The sequence below is a fragment of the Lampetra planeri genome, chromosome 43, assembly GCF_965212315.1.
Source record: "Lampetra planeri chromosome 43, kcLamPlan1.2.h2, whole genome shotgun sequence".
Classification (NCBI taxonomy): domain Eukaryota; kingdom Metazoa; phylum Chordata; class Hyperoartia; order Petromyzontiformes; family Petromyzontidae; genus Lampetra; species Lampetra planeri.
In genome coordinates this window covers 8,423,332-8,435,866 of record NC_136149.1, presented here as the reverse complement: position 1 = coordinate 8,435,866, position 12,535 = coordinate 8,423,332, and the positions used below count along the sequence as shown (strand labels likewise).

The 12,535-nt window shown below is 51.0% G+C and overlaps 1 protein-coding gene across 2 annotated transcripts in view; it reads right to left on the bottom strand.

Moving 5' to 3' along the window:
- Window positions 1-558: 558 nt before the first annotated feature.
- LOC144732704 (patatin-like phospholipase domain-containing protein 4) overlaps window positions 559-12,535 on the bottom strand; it is a 38,220-nt gene continuing 26,243 nt past the window's right edge. For both annotated transcript variants that reach the window (XM_078614280.1, XM_078614279.1), the window contains 3 exons: window positions 7,514-7,579; window positions 4,050-4,202; window positions 559-3,766 (listed from right to left, as the gene is read on the bottom strand). In XM_078614280.1, the coding sequence (XP_078470406.1) occupies window positions 3,572-3,766; window positions 4,050-4,202; window positions 7,514-7,579 (414 nt within the window). In that variant the 3' untranslated portion in view covers window positions 559-3,571. The remainder of the gene's footprint in view (window positions 3,767-4,049; window positions 4,203-7,513; window positions 7,580-12,535) is intronic.

The following is a 12,535-nucleotide window of genomic DNA, read 5'->3' as shown; positions in this document are numbered from 1 at the left end:
CGTGAGTGGACTGTCTCCGAGTCTGGAGAGTGACGTCTGAGTACTCTTGATACTGATGTGTGCGTGTGCTCTGTGCCTGATCGTGTGGTGTCGTCACTCAACCGTGCGCTCTCGTGACCGGGGTGAGGTGTGCACCGGAACAAAGGGGCAGTTGAGCGTAAGAGGGGATTACTGGCCGTACATTTGCATTGCAGAAACCGGATTAATTACTCCCAAAAAGGGATTCTAGGGGATGTGTGAATGTGAATGCTTGCATCGGGTGAGTTAATTCCACAGAGGGGCTAGGGGTTGTGCCGACTCCCCGTCCGACTATCCCCTTGGTCTCATTACTTCATTAAAGCTGAACTTAGACCCCTTACCTGCCTCTACATGTGATCTCAAAACGTGTCTCTCAACGTCGCAGTCTACCCACACACAGTACACGCCTTAAAGACGCCCCCAACCCCGATTGAATAAAATTGTTACGCAATACGGCAGGTGAGGATTTTTGGGGGGACCCACACAAAGCTCAGGGTTCTCGCACCTGAGCCGGCCGTAACACGCAGGACAAAGTGAAAATAAAGTGCGATATGCAGTCTATTAGAGAGCGATATGCAGTACAGAGAAGGTAAGATACAAGTGCAGGGAGACAGGGCTCGATATATAAATATAAGAATACAAATTTTGCTGCCTGGGAGAGCCGGACAGACGATCACGTCCTAAGGACATGTGGCTTGCTCGTACAGTCCGTTCTCCTAGAATGCATTTTTTTCATAACGCGAATATAACACGATCGAGCGATCAGAACTGTGTCGCGCCAGTAGGAATACGCAGTTGTACAGCTGCCTTGGCGTAGTAGCAGCATGGTGCTGGATGCTTCCAGATGCTACCCATGCACCTTGGTCTTTGTTCAGCCTGCGTATGCATATCACGTGTTATTGCAGACTGTGCTTTTACTCTATATTATATATTATAACGCAATTTTTTCCATAACGCAGTGTTCTTCAGTAACGCAATAACCAGCGTGTTTTATAGAGAGCAGAGTGAAGTTACAAACAATTAAATGTTGTACTGAAAATATAGCATTCGTGGACGATTCTGTCCCTGGCATCATCGCACGTGTAAAACGTGTAGTGTGTTCGAGGCCTCCTTCAAAAAAGCCCACGATCGAGACCCACGCAGCAGCGCCGACATCATCAGCATCCTGCTGTCGGAGGAATTTCCACCACTGGCTTAGAAACTATCAAAACAGAGACGAGCACCAGGCCGATTGCTTGTTTGATTCACGAAAGATCTCACCTTGACTTTTGATTTGAAAGCCCAGAACGTGTTTTTTTTCGCTCTTCACATAGTTAATATGAACATTTAAAAAATATATATGCATCTTAATGCACAATTTTGGTATAAATCTTGTCGTTAAAGTTAAGGCACTGGGTGCGCTAATGCATGCTTATAATTTACCGCTTACGGGCAGCAGACATTCGCGCCTACGCGAAGCGGAAAAACCCCTTGCAGAGGATGGCACCACAGAACTGCTTCGATAGGGGGTCCCCCCCTTCAACACAACCCATCTCTCTACAGCCAACTGCAATTCCGTGTCAGCTAACCACCATGAAAGAGTCACTGTATTTGTTTTAGACAATGAATATTAAACACACTAAGCACTCACGGTAAATTAGAATCAAAACATTTGTGTAAAACCTGAAACCACGTAAATTCTAACCCCTATGTAAATTGTAAACGGTCCAAAAAAAAAAAATCGAAAAAGCTATTCTGCAACAACGCAAACAGACTCAGCCGTACGCCTGGGCAGCATCAAAGTCCAGCGGTGGGATGACTGAGGAAACGAACATCGTTCCGAATAAGCCCCTCCCCATCAGTGGATGTCACCACCATCACCCAGCCACAAGGAAGCTCTCACACAAGCAAAGGGAGGGAGGGCTGCCTTACGTCATATGGCCCACCAATAACACATCGGCAATAAATCAGCAACAGTGGACACACATCATGAACTCATTCACCGCAAGCCGATGGGTCTCTCTCTCTATGGGCCTCTCTAAATGAGTCTCGTGAGTCTGTGTACTCGAGTTTCCTGCGAGCATTTTCCAAGGGACACGAGTGGCATTCCAAACTTGCCATGCTCTCAGGCCAGCAGCTGGCTTCGAAACTTAAGACATTGGTTTACATAGGTGATAAATCCATGTCGAGATGAAATACGGAGTGCCAAACAAAGTGAATAAAACGCTGCTTTTGTTTTGCGCAAGTCACTGATGCACGGTCTGACACCATCAAAATCACACTTGTGGCTCCCTGGTTTAATGTTGGTCAGGTGAAGCTGGCGTGGTTACTGGGGGATCCTCCGGCTACACAGCATCACGAGAATACCTCGCAATGCCCCACTAATACATGGCAGGCCGATCAATAATAGCAGCCCTTCGCTAATGCACTCGTCACGTGATTAGATCACAGCGTATAGGATTCACTCCGATTAAAGATGATCCAACTCACAGCTGGAAAGTTTGGGCGTTCAAATACCCATCGCGTTTGACTCGGCCCATCATCCTTCCAGGGTGATTAAAATGAGTACCATTTTGTCAAATGTCCAGTGGTTATTCCTTTTTTTTTACGCACCCCTGCCATGAGAATGTGGAATGTTCACTATCTCATGGCTGTAAAGAGGTGACCGTCGTTTGAGTGGGAAACCATGAAGACAATGATGCAGACATACACATGTATAAAGATCCCTGGATAGCCTTTACCTGGGCATTGAGGCATGCACTGTGAGCAAGCACCTATCAAGGCCGGCATGGTATACGTGGGGGAAGGTGGCCAACACCACACCCAGCCACCTTTGTCTCCCCAGTGGCGATGTTTATTCATTGTACCAGTTAGCAGAGGTGGGACAAAGTCATTGTTATGCAAGTCCAAGTCGAGTCGCAAGTCATCAAATTCATGACTCGAGTCTGACTCGAGTCCAAGTCACATGACTCGAGTCCACATCTCATAGGTGGGACAAAGTCATTGTTATGCAAGTCCAAGTCGAGTCGCAAGTCATCAAATTCATGACTCGAGTCTGACTCGAGTCCAAGTCACATGACTCGAGTCCACACCTCTGCCAGTTAGTTACTCATTTGAGACTGAGCAGATCTAGAGGAGGCCCAGTATAAACATTCACCACTTATTGATCGCGAGTGAGAATCGAACTCTGGTCGCCAGATTCATAGCTCAGTGCACTAACCACTGGCCTATCACTCCATAATAAAGACAAAGATCCCCTATGTAGCAGACTGTTGGGGCAAGTGCTGTTAACGAGCACCTATGAAGGCCGGCATGGCACTCGATGGAGCAGTGGCTGGCACCACGCCCAACCACCTTTGTTTCCCTAGTAGTGATCTTTACACAGCACGAGATACTCCATTTGAGGCTGAATTGACCTAGGGGAGACCCAGGACCGGTTCAGACTATACACACATAAGCACACACATCTACACAGGCAACCCATTCTGGATTACATCTTCTCAGGTAACCGTCCATCTGGCAACAGCCCATTGCGGGGTGGAGGTGGCCGACGAGTGGGGGCCGTTCATCGGGTTCAATGGTCGGGCTTGGTGGTCTGGCTGAGGCTGCCGCCCCCCCCGCCATCGTCGTTGCCTTCCTCCTCATGCCAGCCCTCGCGCTGCAGGAAGAGCGTGGCGTCACTCGCGCCCTGCTCGTAGAACGCACGCAGCTCCTCGCGCGCCGGCGGGAACAGGGCCAGGTTCGCCCTCCGAAGGTTCCGCAGGTTCACCTGGGGCGGAAGGGAGAGGGGTGCAGGAGGTGGGGCAGAGAGGTGATTGAGGTGAGAGGGGAGGGAGGGGAGGGAGGGAGGGAATTGAGAGTAGTGAGTGAGGGTAGTTGAGGTGAGGAGAGATAAGAGAGGTGACGATTGTGAAGTGGAGGTGATGGTGGCAATAGGGAACAAGCTTTTGCGAGTTAGAGTAGACCTTGGCAGGGCACGTGGGCACCGTGGCAGGGGTGTGTGTGCCCCATAGGCGGGCGCGTGGGCACAGGGGCAGGGCGCGAGTGCCCACCATGATGTCCTGCTTGGCGAAAGTGGCGTAGAGCTCGATGGTGCTGGGGTCGTGCGGGCACACGTCATGCTTGCCGCTGAAGGGCGACACGGTGATGGTGCGCCCACCCGGCAGGTGCGGCAGGCTGTCCGTGAAGCCGCCGTCATACCATTTCTGTGGGGGCGGGTGATGCATGCAGTTAGCGAGTGCCCATCGCACAGAGACCGAGGTCAAGAGGGCATCCATCCCACCGCTGCGTGGCTCCGGCTAAGGAATCCAGGAGATTTTCAGGTCCGTTCCTAACGTATCCATCATCATCATCATAACCACCACCTTCGAATCCCCAGTGCTGTTTACACACTGCACCAGGTACTCAAATGAGGCTGCGTTGATCCAGGTGAGGACCGAGGGACAAGTTCAGATATTGTTTACCACTGATGTTGGTTGCGGCTTTGAATAGATGTCATTGTGAGCTAACCACTGTGCCACTGTTCTCCAAAACAAAGACAAAGCCATTAACAGATTGTCGGGGCAAGTGCTGTCAGCAAGCACCTATAAAGGGGGAGACGGCACACAAAGGGGTGGGTGGCCAGCACAACGCCCGGCCGCCTTTGGCTCCCCAGTGCTGATGTTCACACACCACAAGAGGTACTCGTTTATAAGGCTGAGTCGACCTAGGGGAGGCCCCACGACCGGTTAAAATAATGGTCACTGGTGTTGGCTGTGAGCGGGAATCGAACTCGGGTCGCCGGGTTCGTAGCGCGGCGTAGCGCTAACCACTATGCACGCACACACACAGGTGCACTCGTACACACGCTGCTCTTGCACGTGACTTGCGTGTGGGAGTGTGTTCGCAACACAATTGTGGATGATGATTGCGACACTCGGGGTGTAATTACGCTGGATGGTGTGTCACCAGTGCGCACCGTGCTGCCGCTTGGGAATAATGCGATGGGAATTTCCACCCGCGGTATAATTATTCACGGGGGTGAATTATAGGCCCAGTCTCTAATTCGGCGTCTCCCCGCTCGTTTGAGCAATGGGACAGCCCTTACCGCCACTGGCGAGCCCGAGACATCGGTGGACATTCCACATCACCATGGTGGGGGCCAGTTTTTCCTTGTAAAATAAGCAGGCAATATGCCTCGTTCCCATGCAAAACAGCTCTTTGACTGCACAGGCTTCTTTCCCAACAGCATGAGCTCAAAACAAGACAAACTCTGGTTCGGTTTCAACATTCAGTACCTCACCAGCAGAACGAGGCCTGCATAAAACCAATGCTGGCAAGTTGTTTCCGACTTGTCACAATTAGTGATACTCATTTTACGAATCCTGAAGTGATGGTTGGCTGTCCACGATAAACCGCAGAACAGGGATTTGTATAATGGCATCCTTCGGGAAGTGAATCGAGTTGCCCTGCCCACCAGGCCAAATTATCACACACTGGACAAACCCGAATGCAGCACACTCCTGAAATGTAGTTTTGAGACTCAAGTTAAATAATAAACATTCGTATCACCACAATATTTTTTTTCATCATTCCCTCGAATCTGGACTCAACTATTTGTATTTTACAAGGTAAGGCCCACTGAGCTATGTGGCTCTTTTTCAGAAGCAACCTGACCACTAATGACAGCTCAACGAAGTGGCTTATCACGCGGAAATGTATAGGAGCCAAACATTATAAACGCATGTTTCTAAATGTGGAGGGAAAAACCGGAAGACACGGAGAAAAATCCACACGACCATGGGGTGAACATACAAAGTCCAAATATACAGGTGGCAAGGTCGGGATCGAACCCACAACCTCCTGCATAACAGGCGAGGGAGATAACATCTCGGCACCGTGGCGCACTTGTATCAGAGCTGCTGAGCTCAATAGACTTTGCTAGCTGAAATAAGTTTTGAGCGTATGAGTCTCTATGGCTCTCTTTGCAACAACACGGGTCACTATTTGTGTGTATGTATGTTGAACTTCTTTCGCCACCGTACGTAGCCAACCGTGCTAATCGGAGGTGGGGGTGAAGGACAACAAACTAAACAGTGTTCTGATACAGAACCGCCTTGGATGCCTAAATCTCCAAATCAGTGAGTTGAGCCTTAAATGTTATCAACTGGAATGTGTCAGCAAGTAAATGCTCTCCTTTCATGACCTGCTTTAATTTAATCAAAACGAGCTTCTTCACATCACGTGCGGGGGAAGGTCAATAAACTAAAAACTAAAAACGTAACTCCATGGCAGTTTATGTAAGCCTCTGTATGTACTGTAATTGTCGGTGATGGTGTTGGGCTGTGGTTGTCCTTGAATCAAGAGCTGCTAAGCTCAATGGGGCCTCACCAGCTGGACTAACAAAACCTGAGTCCGAGTCATCCCCATCAGGGTGAATAATATGAGCAGCACTTTTGTGGAAGCCTGCATTGGTCAAATTCCATATAGACTGACTCTCCTCCCCATAGTAATGTGGAATTTCCCCTAACAGAGATAAATGTAAGCAGCAAGACACTTAAGACTGTGATGTTTTGGCCTTTGAAAAAACATTTACCTTATAACTATGATTGAGTTGCATTCTCTGGCTGATTTCCCCACATTAGAGAATAGCAACTCCCCTAGGCACGAGCTGATTGGTTATGCAAGTGGCATTAAAGAGTGGCTTCCTATTTTAATTGTTTTGTTTAAATAACATGACTACTTATTTATCCAGGAAAGCCACACTGAGTCACGAGACTTTTTTTATAAGGAGGGGTCCTGCCTTGGGTGTTTATAGCCGATTAATGCGCGTTTATTATACATGTTGGGAGAAAAACCCATGCGTGCGAGGAGGCAATGCTTTATCCCGGAAGAGGTGAATTCCACATTTGCTGTACCGCCTTCTCCTGGAGAGCCAGGGTACGGCTCCTTAATGCACGTGGCAAGGGATATTCGCAACATTTCTGTGATCCGCCAAAAAAGCATTGCCCTGAATGAGTGATGGAAATTCCACATTCCGATTTAGTTAGTCACCCCAAGAGGAAAATTGTTGACTTAGATTAAAAGTGGTACTTATTTTATTGACCCCTGAGGGATAAGAGATGATGATGATGGGCTGAGAGACCAGGCGTGGAAGTCGTTAGCATGGTGACTGTGAGCCACATGCTGTAACACTGTCACTTGTTTTGATTTTACAGTTGCCGAGCACAGGCCCAAAAGGCAACAACACCGCAAGCTGGCCAGAAATCGTGTTTCTTGAATTGAGCAAGGTTAAGAGCTTGGGCTTGGTCGATAATGGGAGGGGAATTCCAACCTGGAGCAGTGCGAGAGAATAAGCGGAAAGAGAAGTGAGGTGACCTGCAGTGTGGTGAGTGGATGAGTGAATGAGTTAGTGGGAGAGTTACAGAGTTGGAGAGCGAGTTGATTGGCGAGTGAGCATGTTGTAACCGGCAAGTGTGGTGGCTGCACAAACTGTGGATGAGATGGATGAGTGGGTGACTTGGTGAGCGAGCCTCACCTCTCCCAGGTACTCCACGGCGCTGAGCCCCGCGTAACCAGGAACAAAGCTGCTGGCCAGCAGTACCTGAGAATGCCCAAACCAAAACACACATGCACACACGCACGCACGCACACACACGCGCACACACGCACGCACATGTACGAGCACGCATGCACACACACACACACAAACAGTTCTAATGTTAGCCAATTTTGCCTTATGATGCCACAATTTAATTCAATAAGCCTCCTCCTATCTACACCACATGACACACCAGCACGTGTCCTGCCAAGAGTGTTTACTCCACTAAGTCTGCCAAAACAGTGCAACTACAATTTAAGTGTGCGCTGTGTAACTCCATAGCTCACTAATGTGCCGTGAATGTTTGTTATCAGCATGTTCCAGGCATTCGTCAAGTTCGGAATTTTTATTCGGTATTCCAATGATTCAGTTCAAATAAATTCGGATGCCCTTCATCTTTACAGCGATTTTGCCGATTGGCTAATGGAAGACGGCCTACCCACTGTCGTGTCATTCGTCGGGGCGGTTTCACCATACTTCACCTCCGCTTGTCAATACGAGTTGGTGAAGGGGAGGGGGGGTGGTGGTTCCAGGCACTCGACCGTTGATTTAAGCAGTGGGCTAGGAATCAAACTCGGGTCGCCAGGGACATAGTGCAGTGCGGTAACCACTGCATCACCGCTCCAACCGTGCTCCCGTTTTACAGGCATTGAATAGATTGCGCGAGAATTGATGGCTTGTGATTTGTGCAATTTTTCTATCCAGTATTAATGATACTTTACAGTGCCTTGTCAATCCACAGCTTGTGTTGTTTCATCGTACTTCATCGCACTGGTCAATGGGAGTAGCAACCGATTTTAGCTATCGCTAGGAACAGAACTCGGGAAGCTGGTCGAAATTGCAGGGCAGTGTGCTAATTGCAAGGCCACCACACTCCCCACACTTTAATTATACGATAATACACGCTTATGCTCATGGCACCAACGAGACAGAACACACAGGACAGATATCACCAACAAGACAGACCACACAGGACAGATATCACCAACAAGACTGAACACACAGGGAAGACAACACGAACTAGACAGAATGTAGACCACAGACAACACGAACTGGCTATCGAGACAAAAAACATATCATGAATTGGATCGTGCCCCGGAAACACGACACCATTTCCTCGCAAGAAGGAAGAAGAATCGTCACGTGCCAGAGATTAGTACGCGTCCATTACATGCATGAAGCGCACACAAGCACTGTAAACACAAGCACATGTGCCGGTTAATACGCGGTAAACACCGTGGGTTCTAAATTCGCGCCCCTGCTGCTGGCCACAAAGCACATGCAAACATGCGGCAGTGCTTCAGCGCTAAAGAATGCGCTGACAATGATAAGTGAACTCATTCAATTGTTCGATACATGACATGATAATTCATTCAAACACATTAAACTCTAGATATCACTTCCTGTCACCCCCTGCTCCCTCGTGGACGTACTTTGACAACTTCACACCGTATATTTCAAGGCGCAAGACTGCAGCGGGACATTTTCACAATTCTGGCAAATGCCCGATACTGATGGTTGCAACTACAGTAGAACCTCGGAGATCGAACGCACCAGAACTCGAACAAATCGGTGTTCGAACGATATTTTCGAACATTTTTAGCCCCTGTACGGCTGAGACGCATATGGCCAGCGTGCATGACGCTTGCCCAGACAAAGGTTTAACCACCTCCTCCTCCTCACCACCGCCTTCCACTCAAGCCATCAACTCGCCTTACTACAGGTGAAGTATTTGAATGACGGCAGGAAACTCCTTGACGGGTAACACACTTTTTATTAAATCTTGACTTGTCACTATACAACGAGTGGTCTCTATTCCTCGGACTACACACACTTCACTCGACACGTGTAGTTACTATTCCTCCGGCTACACACACTTCACTTGACTCGTGTAGCTTCTATTCCTCCGGCTACACACACTTCACTTGACCCGTGTAGCTTCTATTCCTCCGGCTACACACACTTCACTTGACCCCGTAACGTCCGTGGAGCCTACAGGCCCACCCCAGCTTGAGCGTGGGCCACAACCTCTGAGTCCCACGAGCCGGCCCTCTCACGGACGTTCGGCCCCGGGTCCCAGGGTTCCGCCTCCTCCTCCGTCTTCAGTCTTCGCTGGTACTCCCCCCCCGTGCGCCTTTGCGCATCCCCTTATATAGTCCCCGCTCACGGCAGACGGAGTGTATGCGGACCTCGACGTGAGCATCGCTCCTTAGTTGACCAATCACGACGCGCTGTTCCTACGATCCGTTTTCCCCAGCGCGTGTTACCACTACACAACCAATCACGCCGCGCTGCCACACGATCACTCCCTCTCAAGCGCGTCACCGGCACACAGCCAATCACTACCACATAACCCATGACCCCGCGCTGACCCCTGATCCTTCACCGTCAGCGCGCGTCACCAACACACACAGCCAATCAGTACGCGCTGACACACGATGCCTACCCCAGCGCGTATCACCACTACATCACCCCCTCCCACATAGCTCGCAGCCGGCCCGGCTACTAAACAACAACACAACACAACGTCAACACAAGAAAAACCCCACCCCCCAGTGTGCCCTGTAACGCAACAACAACAACACAACAACAACAACAACAACATATGTACAAATCGACAACCAACGCAATAAAAGTCAACAACAACACACACAACACCTAGATAAGAAGCTATGTACAGCCCGACGAACAACACAATAAAAGCGAATTCCAGAAAATGAACGCGTCCAGTGTCTCTGCGACTACATGCAGTGACGAGGCGCTCCGGCCGCCTCGACTCCTCAATCGGTAGATCATAACAAGTAGCGCGACCTAGCGCGAGTCCGCCTGGCCGGTCCGTCGTATGGGACGGGACGCTGACGACCGTCCGGTGGCTCCGGCTGCTCTGGACGGCGCGGATCGGGCCTGGAAGGACCGGCCGCGCCGCGAAGATCCGGCCGCCGGTGGTCGGCAGCTGTCAGTTCCGAGACACCTGGGAGCGAATCAGGCGGAGACATGTGAGGATCAGGCAGAGACATTTCCCCCCTTGGGTCGTCGGTCACGTCACATGCTCGGCCCTCACGACACAAAGGGAGGCCATATGGAGGCGAGAACGGTTTCAGTCGGGAGGGGTGGACGTACCAACGGCGCTTTCCCCATTTTATTTGAACACACTGGGGGCGTGCAACCCGCACGACCTCCACGGGTCCCCGCGATGGCTTCAACAATTTAGGCGACGTAGCCAAAGGTGCCTGAGGGCAATGCAGCCAGGCCCTATCACCTGGTTTCCAGTCGTGCACGGACACCTTCCGTGCACGCAACCGCTCGTTTGCAATTTGGCGAGCCCGCGAATTAAGCCGTGCGGCCTCCCTTGCCTCTGTCAGCTTATGGATATTAAATTTAATATGTTCTGCCAATTTCGAATTTGTTCGTGGTGCGGACAGGCCCAGCTGCGTTTCCATGGGCGGGTCGGCTTCCCGACCGTACATCAGATAGAATGGGGAAAATCCCGTTGCTGAATGGGGGGCCATTCTATACGCGGCGAGGACCCCCGGGACCTGCAGGTCCCAATCAACATGTGCCTCACACACCTGCTGGCACAGCATAGAAGTCAAAGTCCTGTGGAGTCTCTCCACCATCCCGTCCGTCTGTGGGTGGTACGGGGAGTACCCAATAGGTCGCACACCTCTTGCAGCAATTTACTTGAAAAATGTTTCCCTTGGTCGGTCAGCAAGTGTTCGGGAGCCCCCTTGTCCAGGACGTAGCCCTGGACAAAGGCGTCCGTCACAGCCGCCGCCGACTGGTTGGCGAGTGGCCACGCCATAGGCCACCGGGTAAAATATTCGACACCCACCAACAGGTACTTATTACCCCTAGGCGTGACTGGAAAAGGCCCCAAAATATCGAGCGCAACGAGCTCGTTAGTGCGCGAGACCTGAATAGATTGCAGCGGTGGATTAGATGCCATGGGCGGTGGTTTCCGTCTGGCGCAATCAACACATCCCTTTAGAATATTCACCACGTCACTCCCCATCCCCGGCCAATAATAGTCACGCTGAAGCAGAGCAAGCGTTTTGTTTACTCCCAAATGCAAAAGGCGTTCATGTGCGGCCAGGACAACTTTCCCCCTCACAGCGGAAGGCACCACAAGTGCGTGCCGCCGGGACAAACTATCCCATCTCATTAATAGGCCTTGCTTAAGTACCCAGGAGACAGTTCGCTCCCGGCCCTCCTCGGGACCCCCCACCCTGCGGCGCAATGCTAGCAGGGAGCTGTCTTCCATTTGGAGACGGCCCCACTCAATCAGCGACAGTGAGAGTAGCGAGTCCTCTCCCTCAAGGGTAGCGGGAACATCCCCGATTGGTGCACCCGCGGTCGCAGCCAACGCCCCCATACCTTCCCCAACTGTCGGTTTACAGCGCGCCGATCCCGATAAGCACGCACATTTGTGACAAGGCGACAATCGCGACAGGGCATCGGCGTTTGTGTGGCGCAACCCCTTACGGTATGTAGTCGTGAACTGATAGTCCTGGAGGACTTCCAACCACCGTGACAATTGGCCCGAGGGTTGGGCGACCCTCAATGAATACTGAAGCGCCGCGTGGTCCGTCCGGACCGTAAAGTGACGGCCATAGAGATACGGTCTAAATTGTTGTACAAAAAAAACAATAGCAAGCAGCTCGCGACGGGTGACGCAGTAGCGCTGCTCCGCCGGTGACAATACCCTGCTACCATAGGAGACCACCCTTTCGACTCCCCCAACGACTTGCGAGAGCACCCCCCCAATGCCCGTGTTGCTAGCATCCGTGTCTAGCAAGAAGGGACTCGCAAAGTCAGGATAACGCAAGGGTGGGGCACCCACCCAGGCGTACCAGAGGGAGCAGAACGCGGCCTCCTCCTCCGGTCCCCATCGGAACTTGACTCCTTTTGCCGTTAGAGCGTGCAAGGGTTTTGCAATGGTGGCGAAATGCTCAACGAATC